The 24,236-nt window shown below is 33.0% G+C and overlaps 1 protein-coding gene across 1 annotated transcript in view; it reads left to right on the forward strand.

Moving 5' to 3' along the window:
- Nucleotides 1-24,236, forward strand: part of LOC132756366 (espin-like) — a 49,115-nt gene that overhangs the window by 3,112 nt on the left and 21,767 nt on the right. Inside the window, exons 5-6 of the mRNA XM_060747425.1 lie at nt 1,898-2,083; nt 20,082-20,219. Of these exons, the coding sequence (XP_060603408.1) occupies nt 1,898-2,083; nt 20,082-20,219 (324 nt within the window). The remainder of the gene's footprint in view (nt 1-1,897; nt 2,084-20,081; nt 20,220-24,236) is intronic.

Raw genomic sequence — 24,236 nt, forward strand, 5'->3', positions numbered from 1 at the left:
ATCTGTTGTATTCACCCAGGTGTCAGTGCCACACTTTGGTAAAGTTTTTGCATGCAAAATTACTGAAGAGATGATGGGTTAAAACTTCACATACTTATTTGAGAGCATAATAGGAGGCCACTATCTAAGGCCCATAACTCTAACATGAATTTTGATAGAACTTTGCCCTTTTGGAGCTAAGAAAATTCTATATTATCCAGGCTCGTATTTTACTATCAAGTAGTGCGCTGGGCTCTTGTTACTATAAATCTATAATGCAGCTATCAAGTTATCTGAGTATTTGACATTATTTGGTCTGAAATATAAGAATTTTTTGTACCAGCTGCCAGTACAGACTGGAATATCTAAATTTTTTACTGGGGGGAGGGTTCCAGAGATAACCGCCTCTGTGACAACAGTCAGTGTTTGATTCAGTTACATATACAGTAGAATCTCTACTAAAGACCACCTCGGATTTAAGACCACCCCGCTTTTAAGACCAGCTTTTAAAAGAACGTAATTTTCTGTTCTTTATGTCAATGGTTACATGATCCAGAATTAAGACCACCTCACTTATCCACTTTTAAGACCACCAAATTCAGTCCCAATTCATTATTTTGTTCTTTATTTGACCTCACTATTGAGACCACTGATATTAAAATCAACACCTTCCTAGATCTTAAATGTGTTGTTATGTTGTTATTATCTGCTTCATTGCTCTTAGGCATGACACTTGATTACACAAGGTGTCAAAAACTATTATGTATGGGATATTTAATGAAAAAAAAGGTGAGAATGTTAATTTCATAGTGGTTTTAATGCTGCATTATGCACATTTGTTTTGTGAAGAAATAATGTCTGATATGATATGTGAATTATGTACATCATAAAATAATTACTATTGAAATTAGAACAAGAAAATTTGATATTAAAAAATTTCTTCAGAAATATGTTTTCTTCTCATCAGATGTAACATTATAACATACTTTCATATTGTATTTGCAAGTTAAGATACATATGGTTTGTTCATACAAAATGACTAAAATAGGCCCTGGTCATAACGTGTGTAAGCAATGATAAGAATATCCACAATTAAGACCACCCCGCAATTAAGACCACTTTGGTCCAGTCCCGATGGTGGTCTTAATTGAGGGTTTTTACTGTAAATCATATTTTGGACTTAAATAGCTAATGAATTTATTACTTTATTCATAAGAGAGAAATGATGTCATCCAAAGTATAAAAAAGAAGCATTTGTAAAAAGTTATATTTGACATAAACTATGTGTGAAATGTGGTATTTGACATAAACCATCAGTAAAAGGTTATATTTGACATTAACTATAAGTGAAAGGTGGTATTTGACATTAACCATTAGTGAAAGGTGGTATTTGACATAAACCATTAGTGAAAGGTGGTATTTGACATAAACCATTTGTTTAAGGTGATATTTGACATTATCCATTAGTTTAAGGTGGTATTTGACATTAACCATTAGTTTAAGGTGATATTTGACATTAACCATTAGTGAAAGGCGGTATTTGACATAAACCATTAGTGAAAGGTGGTATTTGACATAAACCATTAGTGAAAGGCGGTATTTGTCATTAACCATTAGTGAAAGGCAGTATTTGACATAAACCATTAGTGAAAGGCGGTATTTGACATAAACAATTAGTGAAAGGCAGTATTTGACATAAACCATTAGTGAAAGGCAGTATTTGACATAAACCATTTGTGTAAGGCGGTATTTGACATAAACCATGGTATTTGACATAAACCATTTGTTTAAGGTGATATTTGACATTCACCATTAGTGGTATTTTACATTTACCATTAGTAAAAGGAGGTATTTGACATAAACCATTAGTGAAAGGCGGTATTTGACATTAATACGACATTCTTATTCCTTTCTACAGGTTGATGAAGAAAAATGTAACTCAAATGATAGAGATTTTGATGGAGAAACCCCTCTTCATTATGCAGCTAGTCAAGGTCACGCCCTTGTTATTGATTGGTTGATGAAAATGGGCGGAGCTAAAGTGACATTAGACAACTTAGGGGGCAGTCCCCTGCATAACGCTGCAGAGTGTAATCAAATAGAGGTATGAATAACTTATCTTGCACTTTTGTAGCTGTCAGTTTAAATTTGTAAATCAGGCACAGTGTTCACAAAGAAAAGATCAGGATCAAATAATCTGGATATAATATAGAAGCTTTACAAAAGTGAAGTTGATTATATTGGGGTTAAAAATAAAATGGTACATAAACAAAGTGTAATAAATGCTGACTTGCAAAGAGACAAACTTTTATTTGACAAACTGTTGTTGTTTGTTTTTTTTTTGGATAAAATAATGGAATAAAAATACAAATACAAGAATAGCCAGATCGAAATGAGGACCAGTTTCAAAGGATCATGGTCAATATTTGGATCAGTTTTCATTGAGACATCTTGTAAAGTAATGACAAAGAAAAATTATTAAGTGTCTTAAACATGCTATTTCTGGTCCATTTTTATCAGGTAATACTGAATATAAAATCAATGAGAATAAACATTGGAGAATTATTTATTTTTGAGTTTTGTTCCTTATTTTGACCCTGATCTTTAAATCTTAGTGAACAAGGGGCCAGATTCTTATTGACTTATTCTATAATGAAATAAACTACCCATGGCATTTACATTTAGGCAGTGAGTTATATACATGTTTGTCAGAAATAAGTGCAGGAAGTGGCGGAGGGGTTAATGGTCACTGATAATGACAAAATTTTCAAGGTCATTAAATCACTGTTAGCAGCATAGCTGAGTGGTACACAAGTTGGACTAGCCTGGATGCAGGCGTTGATATTTTTTGCTTATTCATAACATACACGCTATTTCTATTTTTAGAAACTCGTTTGTTGTTGCATGAGTTATCGTTCTTTAAATAACATCCGTAATTTTCGGGGTGAATACTAGGTGGCGCTTCGATCGAAAATTGTATTTCCCCAGGTTGTCGATTTGCCGAACAGAAGCATATAAAAAATCGACAGACTGGAACCCAGGCTAAAGTTGGACTAGCAACCTAAGGATCTCTAGCCATGTGGGTTCAAACCCAGCAAGCCATCATTTCCTTGAGCAAGAAACTGAACTCTTTTCTCAGTACTGGCTAGTCCCAGGAACAGACTCAATGGTATTTCTACAAGCTTATAGCTTCCTGCACAATCATACTAATATAAAGTCTGTATAAACTTAATCACTGTTGCATCAAATAATACCTACAGGTTTTAAGAAATTGTTAAAGGCATGTGGTGACTTAAAGCAGCATGCCTCTAGATTATGTTCAAATTCCTATAAAAATTATGTATGTAAATTTGTGAACTAAAGTCTTGACCAGGATAGAATCCTCTCTGATAGTAACCTGTCAAAATTTTAAGAGGATGGTGAAAGTTATTATAGCCAAGGATGATATGTCAACAAAAATATCAGATATTGCATCAGGAAATGCAGAGACTGCTCTTGCTATGTTGATGATGATGAAGTAGAAATTTGGAAATTTAATTAGAATATATTCAACATAAAACATGCGAAATATATATTGTTCTCAGGATAACATTATGTAAACTGAAAAATATTTTTATGTGCAATTTGTAGCCCAGTTTGAGTTATCAGGCTTTCAGCGTTAAAATACTTTTCATTTTGGGTTCATTTTGCACAAAAAGATGATTTATATTCTTGTTGTTTCAATACTAGTACTTTTCATTTTGGGGTCATTTTGCATAAAAATGGGTAATTTTGTATAAAATGATTATTCTTGAACATCAGAATGAGCAAATAACCTCACATCTTTTACACAGGTTAGTTAGTCCTACATCTGAATTATTACAAAAAAAATTCAAAAAAAAAAAATTCTAGTCCTATCACTTGAACGAAACCTCAGTGGTGTACCTTTACTTCTGAGGAGCAATGTTAATTATACTTCATTAGCCGATATTCAAATATTTTCAATATCGCTACTACGTAAAGACGTTATTTATCTTTTATCTGTAGTGATAAAGATGTTCAAACAATCACATGTTGAAATAAACAAGATAACAGACTGATGATAATCTTTTTATTGCATGGTGAAGTATTTACGTTGCTGGGTGTAGAGGCTATTTTTCATGCAGTGACTTTGGGTGTAGAGACTATTCTATCATGCAATGATGGGTATTGATTTTAAAGGTCAAGAGCATAATAAGCATCCCAGGTCTGGAATTTCCACGACCCTTTTGATAAGAAAATTTCCCACATTAGTGTGATGCGTGGCTCAGTGGTCTGCATCTGTGGCATGTTAAAAAATCATATTGACGTCTGCTTTATAATTGTTATGTATGCATGTTGCTTAATATTCCTTCTATGTCGTCTGCACCGATTACTCAGTATTTAAGATAAGGATTTATTTTATATTTATAAGGTTAGTTTTATTATATAATCATTGGATAGCTTTGTTAAGATGAATTTTATTGTTTTTAAATTCTAGATAGAATTTTATAGTATATTTTTAACTTTGAATAATAAAGACAACTACAGTAGAATTTAATTATTTTAAATGTAATCGTATACATGTTTTTGACCATGCAGTCTTCTTTAATACCAACAGTATAATTTATGATAAAAACAGAAATGACGTTAAAAAACCTCTAACGGAAGCATATAAATTGGTGCGACATTAAAACGCCATCAAACCACGTTTCACAATTGGGCGCACAATTAAAGATTGTAAATAAAGGATCTCTAAAGATACAATATCACTTGAAAAAAGGAAATACAATGCTGATAAATATATATGTGTAAGAGCAAGTAAACACTTAAATAACATACAAAATACAAAAAAGCTGTGTACTGCAAATTCACTTATATTCGTGGGCATGAAATTTCGTGTTTTTATCAAAACGGGTAATTTCGTGGGTTCTTAAATTCGTGGATTTTCAATTTCTTGTAAAAAAATCAAATAAATAACCTAATGCAAAGTAATTTAACAGGTAATTTTACACTTAATCGCCGCGCATTTTACTTACCACATGTACATATCTTTATGTATCACACAGCGCTTGTCAATAAATTTAATCTTTGCGGCTTGCCTCTGGGCATTGAACATTACACAAAAATCGGTGGAAAAGCGCCGATGCATGTTTGTTATATATAGAATAGAGACATGGCAAGAAGTATTTGTTGGGATAAAATTTCGTTGGATATTAAATTCGTGGATTGCCCTACTCACGAAAACCACGAAAATTCATGCCCTTCAAATTATAATGATTTTACAGTATTCTTTTTTACTGATACAATATGATTTCTTGACTGGAAATGCAAAGCTTGATTGCATTTTTAGCTCGACTATACGAAGTATATGGAGAGCTGTCCTACTCGCCCCGGCGTCGGCGTCCGCGTCCGCGTCCAGATTTTAGATTAAAGTTTTGGTGCAGTAAAATATTTTTCACTATAACTTTGTCATTTCTTAAGGTATCATCTTCAAACTTCAAATATATGTTCCTTATCATCAACCACATCTTATGTGACAAGGTTCATAACTCTAGCACCAATATTTTCAGATTTATCTCCCCTTGAACTTAGAATTTTCCTTAAAAAATACTAATTTTTACTGATACTTCTTTATTTCTTAAGGGATCAACCTCATACTTCAAATATATGTACCTTATCATCATCCCCATCTTATGTGACAAGGTTAATAACTCTAACACCAATATTTTCAGATTTATCTCCCCTTGAACTTAGAATTTTCCTCAAAAAATACTATTTCTTACTGTTTCTTCTTTATTTCTTAAGGGATCAATCGCATACTTCAAATATATTTACTTTATCACCATCCCCATCTTATGTGACAAGGTTCATAACTCTAGCACCAATATTTTCAGATTTATCTCCCTTTAAACTTAGAATTTTCCATAAAAAAATATTATTTTTTACTGTAACTTATTTATTTCTAAAGGGATCAACTTCATACTTCAATTATATTTACGTTATCATCATCCACATCTTATGTGACAAGGTTCATAACTCAAGCACCAATATTGCAAGAATTATCTCCCCATAAACTTAGATTTATTTACTAGAAAAATGTTATTTTTTATTTTAACTTTTTTATTTTTAAAGGTATCTACCTCAAACTTCAAATACTTATTCCTTATCATCAATTACATTTTATGTGACAATGTTCATAACTCTTGAAGCAATATTTACAGATTTATCTCTCTTTGAACTTAGGATTTTCTTTAAGAAATATAATAACTTCTTTATTTTTTAAGGTATCTACTTCAAACTTCAAATATATATTTCTTATCATTACACAAATGTTGTGTGGCAAGGTCCATAACTCTAGCATGACTATTTCTAGAATTATTCCCCTTGATCTTGGAATTTATGTTAACAAATGTTATTTTTTACTGTAACTTAATACATAATTATACATAATTGATTTTTCTTTCATAGTTTTGTCCTCCTTACTGCGTCCAGTATTTCATTAGTCGAGCTTCGCTGTCTCCTGTGACAGCTCTTGTTTGCCATTATTGTGTAATGGGCCAGCCATTGAGAGTGTGTCCATCCTTTTTTTTATGAGAAAATGTGAATAATATGAATAATAACATCTTTCCAAATTGTAAAATAGATAATGTAAACCAGACTGATATGTTGCTTGGAAACTTCAATGTATATAAACATTAAAAATTCTGTATAATCAATTTTGATAGTCTCATATTTTTTGGTAATTCAATCTCTCGAGAAGTTAGGAACCTGATTTACCTTTACCACACTAAATGGAAATTGTCCATGTTTCAATGTGGACAAAACCATTAATCATTTTAGGGATTTTTAAAAAAAAAATAATTATGTGTTTTGGTAAAATAATATTCTTAGTTACGCACAGTACAATTTTCTATAGGTTGGTTACCGAGGGAAACACTCACTCAGCAACAGCAACTCAGCTCTTTATAATTCATGTATTTTAACAGATAAAATTGAAAAAAAATTATTTTTCACTAATGATTACCCATAATTATTATTACAGTGTTCATATGCCCATATATGGTATTATGCTATCATTTTCTCTACTTTTCTCTACTTGTAATAGGGTTTGTAAGCGAACAGTAGGGATCCTGATCAGACTGTGCGGATGCGCAGGCTGGTCTGGATCCATGCTGGTCTCAAACCCATTATTTTGGTTTTGTCATGACGCGGCTCATATGTTGATTTGTAATTGATTTAAAGTTCCTGTCACGGTAAATTTAACTGGAAATTTTATGTGACAATTCAAACACTACTGTTACTACTATTATTGTCTACTTGAGTGTAATTTACCTGAAAGGCGGTCTCTTGGTAGTTCTTATATTATCTCCTGTTTTATTTCCTGAACTGGTTTCCATGGCAACCAAACTCGCCATATTCAGTAGATCAGTTATCTGAAATGCAAGTATTGCGTTCTAAGTTGCAGCGATTTTAGAAAATTGATTATGGAACAATTAAACAATACCAAGAGAGATATTAACAAGTATATTGAAATGGGTGATAGTGACTCGACGGGTGAATTGGAGAATAATCTTTGAAACGTAGGTATAAATTTACTGAGATTTTTACAGTAGAATTTTACACATGAGCTTTGTTGATGTGAAGACAGGAAATTTGATTCAAAATGGTAGGTCAAACAGTCAGTGCGTATAAAGGTAGGTGAAAACAAAGTAACTGGTTTTTACCAGTTTGTAAGCTTTTGGGAATAGGAACAAGTGTTATAAAAAGTGAACTTGTGTTTCGAAATTAGTTAAAATTGTTAGAATTGCTTGAAAGAGAGTTTCTACAAGGTGCTGCCAGATATGAAATAATGTGGAAGTTAGTGTTTAGATTGGCCTCCTTTCCTGACCTTTTATAATACTTACTGTTTCTTGTAGAATCTTCATATATTAACTGATGTCTTACATACATGTATTTGGTGTGTGAATACAATTGGTGTGTGAATACAATTGATTGACCTTTACCTTTGGATGGGGTTTGAGGTCAAGGTTAACCCTTACCCTGCTAATGAACTTAGTGTTCAGTCTTTGACATCAGAAAAGAGCGAAATGTTAGCCAGCCTTGCTCATCCATGCAGTCTGACCAGGCTCTAATTACTGTTGACTTTAACTTCAAATTTTCATCTTGATATCCCCAAAACTGATAATGGACAGTTCCAAAATTGAGAGCTGGATAAGTCCATTTTAAAAATTCAGTAGGTGGATAAAGGTTAAAGTTATAAAGGCTTAAAATACATGAAATAATCTTATTTGTCTACTTTTCCCCATAATTAGGCCATGAATATTAAACTCATTCATCAGTGATACTGTTTATGTAAAGAAAAATTAATTTGAATTTTTAGAAAATAAATGCAGTTTTGATGAATTTTCTACTTCACCACAATACAAATAGATGAATAATTATGTGCTTGTTAATAATAGATGAATAATTACGTGCTTGTTAATAATCATTGGGAGATTAAATCAACCAAATACAGTGATAAAATTGAGCCGCGTCACAACAAAACCAACATAATGGGTTTGCGACCAGCATGGATCCAGACCAGCCTGCTCATCCGCGCAGTCTGATCAGAATCCATGCTGTTTGCTATCAGTTTCACTACTTGTTATAGGGTTTGTAAGCGAACAGCATGGATCCTGATCAGATTGCATGGATGCGCAGGCTGGTCTGGATCCAGGCTGGTCGCAAACACATGTTGGTTTTGTCATGGCGTGGTTCAAAAGCTGTTGGTCAATTGCTTATAGTAAAAACCCTGGTTCGATTCCCGGACAGTGCAGGTCACTTTCGTTGTTGTTTATCATGAAATCCTTTCTACAGTCATTCACACCGTACATCTGCTCATACATGTACAGAAGTAATCAATTCCTTGTGAAAATGAAGGCAACTAATTCTGGTAAAATGCTTGACAGCCAGCCCAGGAACGAAACTATGCCTGAACTGTGCTCTGGTGGATTCAATGTGGCTTACTGCCATGATCCCGAGTGAAACTACCAATACCCTCACCTCTTACAGTAAAAATTATTAAATGTACAGGCAGTTTAAACTGGCAGTAAGTATTGCTATAAAAAGTACTGTTAAAAACAGTGATATAAATGTGTAGTAAGACTTACCTTGGCTGTTATTGTTTTCTTTTAAGGTGATTTTGATGAAATATTTATATGGATGACTTTTAACCATAGAAATTTTTTTAGGGGATTTCCTATAATATAGGATGTGGCATTTCTGTAGGTAAAAAATAACTTATTTTAAGTATTATATATTTTGAGCTCATCATTAATGACAGGATCCTGTTTGGGGCTTGGCACGTTATTCTGATTTGATGATTTGGTAAACAACTCCCCCATAACTTTTATCTAGTGTATAATGTGAAGAAGTTTATAGTCACTTGTGGAGACACAAGTGTGGACTGTGACAGAATGAAAGAAATAGATTATGGTAGTTGCTATGTAAAATACTTCGGCTACAACCACTCTCAAACATACAAAACAATAACAATACATTACAATAACACTGCTGTGCAATACAATAACAATACATTACAATAACACTGCTGTGCAATATAATACAAATAATACAAATACAAGACATTTATATAGCGCAAAAATGTATTAGATATTCGATTGGTGCTGTACAGTATTAAGACTATATACATATATGCTTGATCAAGACACTCCCAAACCCAGTCTCGATGGCACAGACAATCTACAACTCTAGTGGAAAAACAGTCCAAACAAGTATGTTTTAAGTTTGGCCTTAAACTGATTTTCATTGGTAATGTCCTTCAGATAGTCTGGCAATGAATTCCACCATTTAGGTCCCACAATAGCCAAAGATCTATCTGCAAGTTTTGAATTTGTTGATGGTATATCAAACCGAATGTTGCTAGATGATGAAGATCTCAGTCTTTTCCTGTACTGACTCTGGCATTGTGTGAACAATTCACGAAGATACAATGGAGCGGTGCCATTTGCAACACGAAACACAATCACAATAACTTTGTACATGATTCTTGCTCGAATTGGAAGCCAGTGGAGTGATTTAAGAATTTCAGCACTGGATTGATAGTAAGCAGCTCCAGTGACAATTCTAGCAGCATAATTCTGCACACGTTGTAGTTTATCAAGTTGATAGGCTGGAATATCAGCGAATAATCCATTGCAAAAGTCTAAATGTGAATGAATCAAACCGTGAACAAGGATTTCTGCAGATTTCTGAGTGAGATGTTTTCTGATTGCATGCTTTCAAATTTCTTAACTGCATGTGTGCAATCTGACACTTCTTTTGAATATGGATGTCAAAACTTAAAGTGCTGGTCATCTGTACTCCAAGGTCTCTCACATTGTCAACACAGTTGACTACGACCCCACCAACATTGACACTGGAAATGTTCAATTTCTTCAGCTGATGTCTTGTACCATAAATGATGATTTCTGTTTTGCTATTGTTCATTTTTAACTTAAATCTGGTCATCCATGACACAATATCATTAAGACAGTCAGTGAGTTTTTGGCGAACGGTTTCTTCGCTGTGATGGTCACCAGCTCTAATTTAAATGCCACTTTATGATCGTCTGCATATCCATACAATTCCGCCGGATATTTCTGGACTATTTTGTTAAGGGCAGCTATATAGAGAGTAAATATCACCGGTCCAGCACAAGAACCCTGGGGAACCCCGAACCTCAGTGGTTCAGTATCCGATGAGGACTGTTCAATGACAACTTTCATATCTCTGTTGGTTAAATAAGATTCGATCCACTTTAATGGAATACCCTGTATGGCAAAGTCCTTCTGTAGGATTTCAAGTAATATTGGTATATCGATAGTATCGAAGGCGGCGCTTAAATCAATCATTACAACTATTGTCACATGGCGGCTATCAGCTGTTTCTAGCAGATCACTGTACATTTTCATCATAGCAGACTCAACACTGTGAAATTTACGGTATGCACTTTGGTAAGATGGTAACAAATTGTTGGACTCAATGTGGCTTGAAATTTGGTTCATTGCAGCTTTTTCAAGAATTTTCGACAAGAATGACAGGTTTGATACAGGCCGATAGTTTTTCAATTCTAAGGGAAGGCCTTTCTTTTTCAAAAGGGGCTTGATAACAGCGCTCTTCCACGTCTCTGGAAAAACACCAGAAGACAATGACCGATTCACGATTTCTGTCACAATAGGTGCAAGCAAATGAAGATTTTCTTTCAGCTTTGGTGTTGGCATAACGTCCAACTCACATGTTGTTGACTTTGATTCACTCACAAGCTGGATTATGTCTTTTTCATTTAGTGGTATAAATTTGTTCATGATATTTTCACTTGATAGTACATCAGATGCCATAATACTATCAATCACTGAAGATGATGTTTCTGTGTTTATGTTATCCAGATCATCACAAAGTTTAAGGATTTTGTCACTAAAGTAACGCAAGAAATCGTTTGCAAGTGCCGTCTCACTGGTGTGAGGTGGAAGTGGGTTATCCTTCGAACGCCCAAGCAAGTCTGAAGTCACGCTATATAACTTCTTCACATTCCCTTCAGCCTCTCCAATTCTACTCTGATAGAACCCATCCTTTGCTGATGCTATTGCCGCAGTATAGGAGTTTCTTACATTATTGTACACTATTTTTGTGAGATCTGACCTAGTGTCCTTTAAGTATATTTTCTCTATTGATCTTTTGTACTGTTTTAATTGCTTAAGATATCCAGAGTACCATAAAAGTTTGGGTCTAACAGTAATTGATCTTTCTTTCAATGGAGCATGTTTACAAATTATATCAGATGCAGTCTTTGTGAAATCAGACACAAGTTCATTCACGGTAGATGATTTCTCTGCCAAACTGTTTAACTCTTCAAGATCGGCTTCTAACAAGTTCTTCGACACACATTTCCGGTTTCGTGATATGATGTTTTTTGTAACCAAAGGGGGGCAGAATTGTTGAATATTACAACTAACAAAACAGTGATCAGAGATGTAATAGTCAGACTGAAGATTGGTTACACTAGCAAGTTTGTCTTCCTTTTTTGTGATGATCAGGTCAATAATATGCCCACTAGAATGAGTTGGAGTATTCACATGCTGAACAAGTCCATATGATTTCAAACATTGTTGGAATTGCTTGGTGTAGCAGTCTGATTGCATGTCCATATGAATATTGAAGTCCCCAAGAATTACTATGGACCTAGATTGAGATTAAACTTGTTCTAAATATTCAGTGAATTCAGTCATGAATGTAGCTTGAGTGACCGGGTGTTTTGCAGAATATGGCGGTCTATAAATGCCAACGATTCTAAGTATGAATGTTTGAATACATATTTGCCATTCAGCACATTCAAATGATTGATACGATTTGCTGGGTAGGCTTGACACTTTCAGGTTATCTCTGTATAGAAGGCCTATTCCTCCACCACTACGATCAGGCCTGGGTACATCATCAAAGCAGAACCCTTCCTGAGCCAGTTCACCCCTAACAACATCATCACCATCAGTCTGTAGCCAAGTTTCCGTTATTAAACAAAAGTCAATTTTCTCTTCAAGGATATGCTGGAGAAGATCTACTGATTTATTCCGTATAGATCTTGTATTTACTGTGGCAAATTTCATTTTTCTCTGTCTATGGACTAATAACAATACTTTACAATAACACTGCTGTGCAATACAATAACAATACATTACAATAACACTGCTGAGCAATACAATAACAATACTTTACAATAACACTGCTGTGCAATACAATAACAATACATTACAATAACACTGCTGAGCAATACAATAACAATACATTACAATAACACTGCTGAGCAATACAATAACAATACTTTACAATAACACTGCTGTGCAATACAATAACAATACATTACAATAACACTGCTGAGCAATACAATAACAATACATTACAATAACACTGCTGTGCAATACAATAACAATACATTACAATAACACTGCTGTGCAATACAATAACAATACATTACAATAACACTGCTGTGCAATACAATAACAATACATTACAATAACACTGCTGTGCAATACAATAACAATACATTACAATAACACTGCTGAGCAATACAATAACAATACATTACAATAACACTGCTTAACAATACTTTACAATAACACTGCTGTGCAATACAATAACAATACATTACAATGAGATTACTGTAAGAGTTGTTATAAAAGTAATAGGACTTAGAGTCTTGTATGTTCATATTTCATTCAATTTAGAATATTTTCAAAATTGTTAATGTACATCAATTGTAAAATGTTTTCTACAATTTGAGCATAAGTTTATTAAATTATTGTGCTATAAAGATGTGTTCTCTGTGACATTAAATAACCATGGTAACACTCAACCTGCACGGCAGATCAAAAATGTTATTGAAGCTAAGTTGTACTTCCAATTTATCCACAATTATCTGTAATGATTTTTTTGTCCATATATTCCATCAATATGTTTAAGGTGACAACAGACACTTTCCGTGGTACTCACATAAATGTCATTTAAACCAACTTATTTTAGTAATAATTATTATTTATTTAATCTTTGTGCATTAAATGTTGTTGATCATCATAAAAAATAACATATTTGAAAAAAATGCCTTTGTAAATGATTGATTTTTAATAAAAATCCTAAAATTTTAAATCGTCATATCAAAGTCATTTTTTATTTTTTTGTCATCAAACTTTTGGAAAATAAACATACTTATAATATCTGGGGAACCGTGTCTCAAATTTTTTCTATCTTTTCTCAAAAAAATATTACGTAAGGTCAAACATTTTATACGACTTTTTTCACCATACATATTACGTAATTAAAGATAATTAAGTCGCTGATTGAGCAAACAAAAATCCCTGACACGGTTCCCTCCGTAAATAAATTCCCTTTCATGTGCTTTAAACCGCATGTTAATTGCTTGATTATTAAAAAAGTTATGCCGATTCAAAGTTAGTCCGACCCGCATCAAACGAAGTGTCATAAATCGGCTGTTCTCTCTCGGACCCCTACGTTTCACGCTAAATAATTGCATAATACACAAATATCGCACCAGAGAGGGTCACAAGTTGCGGTAACATACTCTAACAACATTTTATGACCCAGTGTCATCTGACCAATTAAAATTTCGCTGATTAATATCAGTTTATAACAGAAATTTCTTCAAATCTTAACGTGATTTACTTTTCGTCTGGTATCGGTCTCACATGTCACGTGACTTTCGGTAAAATTTGAGGCACTCGGTGGGGGGGGGGGAAATGGTACGTACTTGCGCACCGTTAGCGGGGTATTTAATTGTTTCACGTTTGAAGATTATTATTATTATCATCAGCATTATTATTATATTATACCAGTGTCACTCTGTCTGTGTATTCGTGTATGAATTTCCGTTTAAATATAAATTAAAATAACAAAAAAGTTAGCTTCTGACGGTCTTTTAAAGTCCATGGTAGATGTACAAATAAGAACAGGATATTATATTTTTTCCTCCAAATTGATATAAATGCTTGACATATTTTGATAGAAATAAAAGGAATCACTCGATAATTATGATCTGACCTTCTTGACATCTATTATCATGAAAATCATTTACGCACGGCATAGAGATCCAGTTTCTACTGGGGTATACAATAATTCCATACTTTGTCCCAGGTTTATTAGTACAGTAAAAACTCTGAAAACCGGACCCTCTGAAAACCGGAATCCTCTGAAAACCGGACCATTTCAAAAGTCCCGTATTTTCTCCTTATATGTTCATTGAAAAAAAATCCTCTGAATACCGGAACCTCTGAATTCCGAAAACCGGACGATTTTCTACGGTTTCTAATGCTAAACATGCATAAAAAATCCTCTGAAAACCGGACAGCAATTTTAAGTGTCAACTTTCTGTGTATTTTAATGTATACTAAAACATAATCTAAACAGGTGACATGTTCGATGACCAGTTAATGATCACTGTTTTTATCTATGCAGGTGTGAAAACACTTGTTAGTACGTGCTAATTTCTTATTGGCAATTAAATTATTGCATTTCCATTATAACTGTGCCTTTCTCTGTATAGGTATGATTTTTCTAAATGTTTTTAATTTGTTGTGTTTTTTTTTAAATATAAAATGTCTAAAAAACTTGGGAAACTTTTGTAAAAATGATTCCTGCTTTGCTAAAAATTTTGATATTTGTTTGGATATTTATTATATGCAAAAATAGTAATACTAAATTCCATTAATTACATATTTCAAAAGCCAATTAAAAAGATATATTTCAGACAATGTGTTGTTTTAATTTCTGATTTTCTGAATTATATTCATGGATTTGCATAATAAAATTACTTAAGACATTTATTGCTAAAAGAAATTAAAATATGACTTAGACAAAAGTGTTAAAAAGTAAATACAAAATGTTTGAACAAAGTCATAGTTCAAACACATCATAATTATCAATAAAAGTATAAAACCTCTGAAAACCGGAATCCTCTGAAAACCGGACTTTTGGTCCAGTCCGGAGAGGGTCCGGTTTTCAGAGTTTTTACTGTACTGTGTTCGATTTACTGGCGAACAATGTATTCAAAGCATACACTGATAATATATATTAATTTTTTTTTATTGATTCATAGAGAAATAATCATCCTTAAACAATCTAAAATGGTTTAGAAATTTGTCAGGGACACCATACCGCAAGTCATATAGGCGTTCACATAAAAAAGTTGTCTGTTTTTGTTGTTGTTTTACTTGACATTGTTAGAAAACGAGGTTGAATGTAAAGCAAGCCATTGAATCCGTTCAAAAGTCCATAAACTCAATGTAATATCTATCAGATTAACGGGACAGACAAATTATTTTCACACATTATGGATATTTTAGCAACCATATTTTTAAACAACCCCGTGGTCGTGCGATTTGCCGCTATTCTTAATTGTTTATGTTTTATACATTATGTTACGTACATTGGCCGACAATTTCTTATATTATAAAAAAGGCTAAATAAAAGGTTGACGATATTCATAAAAGATGTACGGTATTTGTACGATACATGAATTACGAGTAGTATGGACCAGTATGGACCGGTAATTCACGGATATATGGAACTACCAATTTCCCTCATTGATGCCTCAACAGGGGGCGGAGCGTTATCGATAATTGACAGGTTACGCGAATAGCAGATAAAATTGGTACAGGTGCCGTTTAAAAACGTTTAAAAACACATTTTTTGGACAAACTGCTTCCAAAATTAAATCACGAATGTGTTCAGAAATGGTTGATAAATCTACGAAGCAAAAAATCTCATTTTAGGTTTTTTCAGTGATAATTGACTCCGTTGTCACCTTAATTATATTTAAGTGACATTATGTCCAAATTTGACATCATTGGATGACGAATTAGCTTAATGATAAAGTTTTGAAAAGCAGTGGTCATTATAAGCGTTTAATGTAGGAATGTGACATGAAATCCCTTGAACCTTGATTATGGACTGTTCCAACTTAAAACCTGGGCAAATCCATTACACAAATTCAGGTGAATAATGGGATAGTAAATAGAGAAAACCCAACAGGTGCTAAATTAGTATGACTCAAAACTGATTATTTATTGTGTATAATAATTAAGTCAAAACAGATTGTGTAAATATATAAAAACAAGGATAATTATAATAAGACTTACTTTGTCTTCAGAAGGCTCATTTATTGTGTCCATTATTTTGAACTGTACCGGTTATTTTGATCTCGTTGAAGTGTTTATGTTCCTGTTTGCGAATTTACGAAACTTTTAGCGTTTATAATTTAACGACAGCTTAACTGTATAGCAGTTTAACAGTATGTATAGGTAAAACCTGTAAATTAACGTAGAGTAAAACAATGTGAAATTTATGTCACTTACTTGTCAGAATCATAATTTAGGACAGTGTCATGTATAATATATATATAAGTATAAATCTTTAAAGCCAAGTTTTATATTAAACAAACTATTTTAGAGTCGAGGAGTTTAAACATGCCAGAGTTGTTAACAAAAATGTAAAGAAAATTGGTTATCTTTAAAGGATTAAAAAAGAATTTATATGAAATATAAAGATACCAAATTATCTGAGAGATGTTTGCTTTTCAGAGATAGTTATACAAAACTGCTTAGTATGTACCTCTGAGTCCAAAGTTCAAAGTACTAGTTTCATACTTAGCTTTTTTTTAGGATTATCAAATATCTAACACTGTTTTAGTGTTTGAAATGATTTTTTATCCAATAGAATTGCAGTATTTCAAATAAATCATAACGCATTTACTTTGGTGAATTGGCTAAATTTAATCAATATAGTAAATCAACTGTTTATAAAAATAAAACACTTAAAGCTGGTTAAATTTTTCAAGTATGTTACAAATTTACAAAATTAAATTGATGGTGCGGCTGTGCTGATATATACGTACATGTGCAACCAATTTAATTTTGTAAATACATACTAATAAATTTTAACAGGCTTAGTGTTTTAGATTATTTCTATAAACAGTCTACTTACTATAGACTGATTAACAGTTTGCCGATTTACCAAAGTAATTATGTTACAATTCATTTGAAATACTGCAATCCTATTGGACAAAAAATAATTTCAAACACTAATCAAAGCACAGAAGGCGCTGAATTTGTTTGGGTCTCAGAATGTCAGAAAGGTGTTGTGAGACTTGTAAAGTGTCACTAAATTCTGTTTCCAGTGTTATAACTATAGTAAATTGGCTATAAGACTAATTGCAACACTGATTTTCATTTCAATGTTTATTTGGCTTAATCAATTAAAAAAAAAACATGAGCCTGAACTGGGATTTGAACTCCGGACCTCTCGCTTCTAAAGCGAGATGTAAACCCCTCTACCATGGGTTGCTATAAGATAACAGCCTGAAGAATACCATATTATTCTTAATTAGAGTTTGTAACCCTTATTAATTTCGATATATTTTGTACACAGTAAACCTGCTGTTTAACACTGAAGTAAATAATCATGGAGCTGAATATAAGCATGTATATCTATAAGAATAACACAATATTAGAAATCTTCGCCCAGTCGGGAACTATTTTTTGTTACGAAAATTAATGCGCCTGTCATTTGACAATCTTTACGAAGTGATCTACCCTTAATTTTTCGGCTTTAATGTACTTGTGAAGGGAAGTAACCGCTTCGAGGAGTTTGAACTACTTTCGGCATTTGCAAATAAAAACATCAGGGTCTGAAATTTCGCTACCATTATTTGTTTGGTCTGACGACTCAAACAAATAAAAAGTATTGTAAAGTGAACAAAGAGAATAATCAGACAACAATGGATTGACGGCTGTAGAATTAGCCTGTAAATGCTACAACGAAAAATGTGCTAATCTCATAATAATTTACTATTTGCAAATGGAATTTACAATCTACACAAATTACCCCAAAAAAAAGGTCTAAATACGCAAAATACTAGTAGCCCTTCCTGTGTTAGTCATGAAGTAGAAATAATTTTCTGGTGATTAATACTGCAAAATCAGTCATTGACATTTAAATAAAGCTGAATTGCCAAGCAACGAAAATTAATTTCCTGTTTCATTACCTCTTTTTTTCTTTTTCTTTGATTGGGTTTCACGTCTCACCGGCACAGTATAGGTCATATGACAATGTTTCAGCTTTTCTGGTGGAGGAAGACCTCAGGTGCCCTTCTGTGCATTATTTCAGGCACAAACGGGCATCTGAGTAGAACCACCGACGTGGCCACGGTTGCCCCTGTTTCATTACCTACTGTGTGAATTACTTCATATGAAAATCAGATGGCCCTCTTAACATTCATGCAGTCTGACCATGCTTTTAATAGCTAGGTTGAAATCCATTGAACTAACACTGTGGCATTGAAAAGAAAGGTTTGACAACTCCATCAGACATATTCATTAAGTTAAATGAAGGGTCCAACCCCCTCCGTGGTCGAGGGGTTAGAGTCCATGACTTCTAATCCAGTTACCTCATTGGTGTGGGTTCGATCCCCGGGAGATGCTTTGGTAGTTTAGCGCGGAGGAAGGTAGTCTAGTACTGGTGTAACTCTCCAGGAACGATGGTTAGGAAACTACCCGCCTATATGACTCAGACTGAAATACTGTTGGGAAAAGGCGTAAAATCAAACAAACAAACAAATGAAGGGTCCATACTGAATCAGTGTAATTGTTTTAACGCAGTTTAAGCTCATATTTTTGCTGCTGTTCAGTCATATTCAATATAAGTTATTATCCAGCAAGAACTGAGAAGGATAAGCCTTTGCCACCAGTATAGAGCTGGGCAATGGCAGCCAGTGTAGTTGTGGAATCTGACTGGTCTTTTATAATGCTGATGTGCTAGCTCAGGTTTTGTATTTTGATACTGAAATCCCTTAAACTTTTAATGGACTGTTCCAAATTCATTGCAGGAAAATTCATTACACAATTTTCAGCATAGAAATTTTCAAGTCATGGAGAATAGAGATAAAAAAATCCTATCCTCTGCCAGTGGTTTCTAGTTTTATACTTTTATTTTTAAAAATATACCTTATTATGGTTATCTGGCACAGTACACGAGATCCAAAAAGAGTAAGATTTAAGAAACTCTGCCATTGGCTGATATTTAAATCTTTGTTCTGAAACAACCAATGAAATGCTGCTGTTTGCAAGAATGGTTTTCAAGTTTTGAATTCGCTTTTTTAGAGTGTAGGTATATAAAAGGAGTCACATCAATTTGGCTCAGATTTAACACTTAATTTGTGTAATGGATATGCCCTGCTTTGAATTTGGAACAGTCCATTCTAAGTTTTAGGGAATTCAATATCATAATAAAATAGGACTGTCAGCTATCAACAGTTATAATAGAGCCTGGTAAGAATGTATAGAGAACCTAAACTGTTGGCAACAACTAATCACTTTATATTCCAGCAGGTGGAAAGTAAATCCTGTATAGATTAAGAAAAAAGTACTAATTTGGTTTTTCTGTTCTGACTACTTTGGTTGGTATGTTCTGACTGTCATTTTTATGGCTACTCTCAGGTGAGGTTATCTAAATATTTTTGGAGTTCACAGTTCTGATGATTTTATATTTTTTTATATCTTCAGTGTGCCAAAGTGTTGATAAGTAACGGCTGCAGCCCAGAAATTACGGACAACAACGGACTGACGGCTGCGGAATTAGCCCGTAAATGCTACAACGAAAAATGCGCTAATCTCATTGAAACTTTTCAACCCCAAAGTCAGGTAAATCTTGCTGTCTTCTTCTTAATTGTGTATTTTGAATTACCTCCCTTTAACTCCATTTTCTTATTATTTTTGAGTATTATAAGATATATATTGTCACATGTGGTGTCTAAAATTGTCCCACCGAAAAAATTAGTAATTTGAGCTATATCACATTAAAAGGTACTGTGTTAGATAATAATACATCAAAAAGTTGCTGAATCAAAAGAAAATTATCAGTAAATGGAAAGAAAATATTATTTAAGCTTGTTCTTTAAAAAAACACACACTATACCATCCCATTAGCACTGTGAATAGGTAGAGCAAAGACTTGGTAAACTCATGGTTCTATTCCTAGCCGATGCATGTCATTTTCATTGGGATTTATCATGAACTCCTTTCTACAGTCATTTGCACTGTAACTCTGCTCTGGCATGTATGGAAGTTATCAGTTCCTTGCGTATTATGTGAAGGCAACTAGTACTTGTCAACGGCCTCACAGCCTGCCAGAAACAATGTTGTGGCTGAATTGTTCTCTGGTAAATTCATAGTGTGACCTGGAGGGTAAACTTCCAACACCACCACAAAAATAATAACTTACTAGAGGAAGTTGGTGATATTTTATTAGCATAAACTTGCCTTTGTCCATTTATAAAACAAAATAACATACAAATCTATATGACAATAATAATTCAAACAGTAATAGTGAAATAGACATCATTCTTGTCATACATCATGTTGTATTTATATCAGAACTGCCACCTAAAATAAAATGTTTATTTCCTGTTCCGGTACCTAGCTGCAAAAAACTATAGCTACCCCAAAAATTTTATTGCCAAACAAAAAATCATCCTTATTTATTTACTAAACATAGATTGAGCCGGGTCTGTCGGTGAGAATCTTTATATCTGTCTTAGGTTCTGTGTTGTAAATATAGAAACTGTGATGTATGTTTAAAACATACTTTAAAACTAAAATTGGTTCTAAGCTTTAAAAACATGTGCTTTTCATCATATTAACAACACAAGTACCATTTTGATGTGACACAGCTCATTTATGTAACATGTTATTGTCTGGATATCGGTGAAGAATTTCATTCTAATACATTCATTTGATATTTTTTCTTGTAGAAAACATAGAAAGTTTACTTATATAAATATCAGAGTTTCAATTTTAGCTATCAAATTAAGTGCAAAATTAGTTGTAGTTGTATAAAAAGAAAATAGATTTAAGTTCTTTCATGCTTTATTGGGTCAGTCAATTGTTGTTTTACTTTAGTCAGCACTTTTTTGTGCACTTCAATTGCAGCAGATTTATTGATAGTGCGTTATATTTTAAATTTTGCTTAATAGAAAATACACTTAGTGAGGCTATTGTAACTTTCTTTGCATTACTTTTCAACAAGCTTTTTAGGCTGTTTTTCCACTTTGCATACATTTATAATTATATATTTAATTTCCATTATTTGCAGTTATGCCAAGAAATGGTTTCTGTTCCATTTACTATGCAGTATTTTTATCTAGGTTCATAATAGAGAATATTTTCTATCTTAAAAGTTATTTTATCAATGTGCTCATTGCATTATAAATGTGAATCAGGCAAAAATTGAAAAAAATACTTAAGAAAAAAGACAACATTTATACTAAGCCAGTATTAAAAATTTCAAACTGTTCCACATTTGGAGCATTTGAAATTTGAAATTTTAATGTTAGTTCTGAACATTACAAGCTAAACAAAACAAGGGAAAAAAACAACAACAAATGAGTGAGCATTTATTTATATACTAGTACTGTGTTGTATAATGTAAATTGTTTTATTGTGTTTTTTTTTCAAGAATGTTACTAAGAATTTGTTTTCAGATTACTTAAAACAGAGGTCTGAATTTTCCTAATTTGAGACGTTGAAACAAATTTGATTAGATTTTTGCCTGATTCTTCACTATTCATGGTATATTTAGTAGATGGTCCCATGGTATATTTTGTAGATCGTCCCATGGTATAACAATAACAAGGAAAATTATGGTTTAACTTCTATACTGATAAAAGCTATTTAAAAAAAAGAGTTGACCAAATATTTAAGTTAATTGAAAATAATGCAAACATTTTAAGGAATAAAAATTTTTTTTTTGACTATCTGTTTTGTTTCCTTAACTATTTGTTGTGTATTTTTGATGTTTCCTTGTCTCTATTTGTTATTTATTCTTGACAGTATCTGTTTTGTATTCTTGACTCTATATGCTTTGTATCCTTGACCCTGTCTGTTTTGTTTCCATGATTTTATTTGTTATGTATTCTTGACTATCTGTTTTGTTTCCTTGACTATTTGTTATGTATTCTCAACTCTATCTGTTTTGTTTCCTTGACTCTAGTTGTTATTTATCCTTGACTCTATCTGTTTTGTATCATTTGCTCTATTTGTTTTGTTTCCTTGACCCTATCTGTTTTGTATCATTTGCTCTATTTGTTTTGTTTCCTTGACCCTATCTGTTTTGTTTCCTTGACTCTATCTGTTTTGTTTCCTTGACTCTATCTGTTTTGTTTCCTTGACTCTATCTGTTTTGTTTCCTTGACTCTATCTGTTTTGTTTCCTTGACTATCTGTTTTGTTTCCTTGGCTCTATCTGTTTTGTTTCCTTGGCTCTATCTGTTTTGTTTCCTTGACTCTATCTGTTTTGTTTTCTTGACTCTATCTGTTTTGTTTCCTTGACTCTATCTGTTTTGTTTCCTTGACTCTATCTGTTTTGTTTCCTTGGCTCTATCTGTTTTGTTTCCTTGTCTCTATCTGTTTTGTTTCCTTGACTTTATCTGTTTTGTTTCCTTGACTCTATCTGTTTTGTTTCCTTGACTCTATCTGTTTGTTCCCTTGACTCTATCTGTTTTGTTTCCTTGACTCTATCTGTTTTGTTTCCTTGGCTCTATCTGTTTTGTTTCCTTGGCTCTATCTGTTTTGTTTCCTTGACTCTATCTGTTTTGTTTCCTTGACTCTATCTGTTTTGTTTCCTTGGCTCTATCTGTTTTGTTTCCTTGGCTCTATCTGTTTTGTTTCCTTGGCTCTATCTGTTTTGTTTCCTTGGCTCTATCTGTTTTGTTTCCTTGACTCTATCTGTTTTGTTTCCTTGACTCTGTTTTGTTTCCTTGACTCTATCTGTTTTGTTTCCTTGACTCTATCTGTTTTGTTTCCTTGACTATCTGTTTTGTTTCCTTGGAGATATTTTTAGTATCATTGACTATTTGCTTTGTTTAATAATTGGCTCTATTTGTTTTGTTCCATTGACCCTATATGTTTGTATCTTTGACTATCTGTTTTGTTTCCTTGAGTCTAATATATGTTTTATATCCTTTTTTTCTTGACTATCTCTGTTTTGTATCCTTGAATCTGTTATGTATCCTTGCCCGTTGACCCTGTTTTGTTTCCTTGACTTTTTGTTTTGTTTCCTTGACTTTTTGTTTTGTATATTATTTACCCTGATATGTTATTTATGACTGTTTTTTGTTTCCTTGTTTAAACTTTACTTCATTCTCTAGTTTAAGACTACGTATAAAAAAGAAACGAACAAGAAAACCCACCCTAAAAACAAGGGAGCTATGAAGGAAATTATTGCTCACCTGATATCAGTATGGAATTTAAACCATGAAGTTTTATGTACATAGTGCGTCGCTTAATGATTCACTTGTGTGTGTCTCCTTTTTCACAGTTTCCCTGTAGCTGACGGCGGAGGTAAAAACAATGTATTCATGCATGTATTTATAATACAGGGGTACTGGGACCATAAAAAAATATTAACACGGCTACTGCACATAATAGACAATACACATGAAGCATTATATATGTGTGTGTAAATATTTTTTGTGTAATTGAATGTGTAATTTGGCAATAACAAACTTTATACTTTATGATATGTGTATGGCATGTGGAGGAATTGAAGAAATGCTTCATATTAAAGTTAAAGGACATATTATGGAGAACAGTAAAGAAAAAAAACATGTCGGAAAGCGTCATCATCGATTTTTGTCTGTAAATTTAAGCATGGAACTTAATT

Source organism: Ruditapes philippinarum, unplaced genomic scaffold (genome assembly GCF_026571515.1).
Source record: "Ruditapes philippinarum isolate M1 unplaced genomic scaffold, ASM2657151v2 ctg931_1_1_1_1, whole genome shotgun sequence".
NCBI classification, from domain to species: Eukaryota; Metazoa; Mollusca; class Bivalvia; order Venerida; family Veneridae; genus Ruditapes; species Ruditapes philippinarum.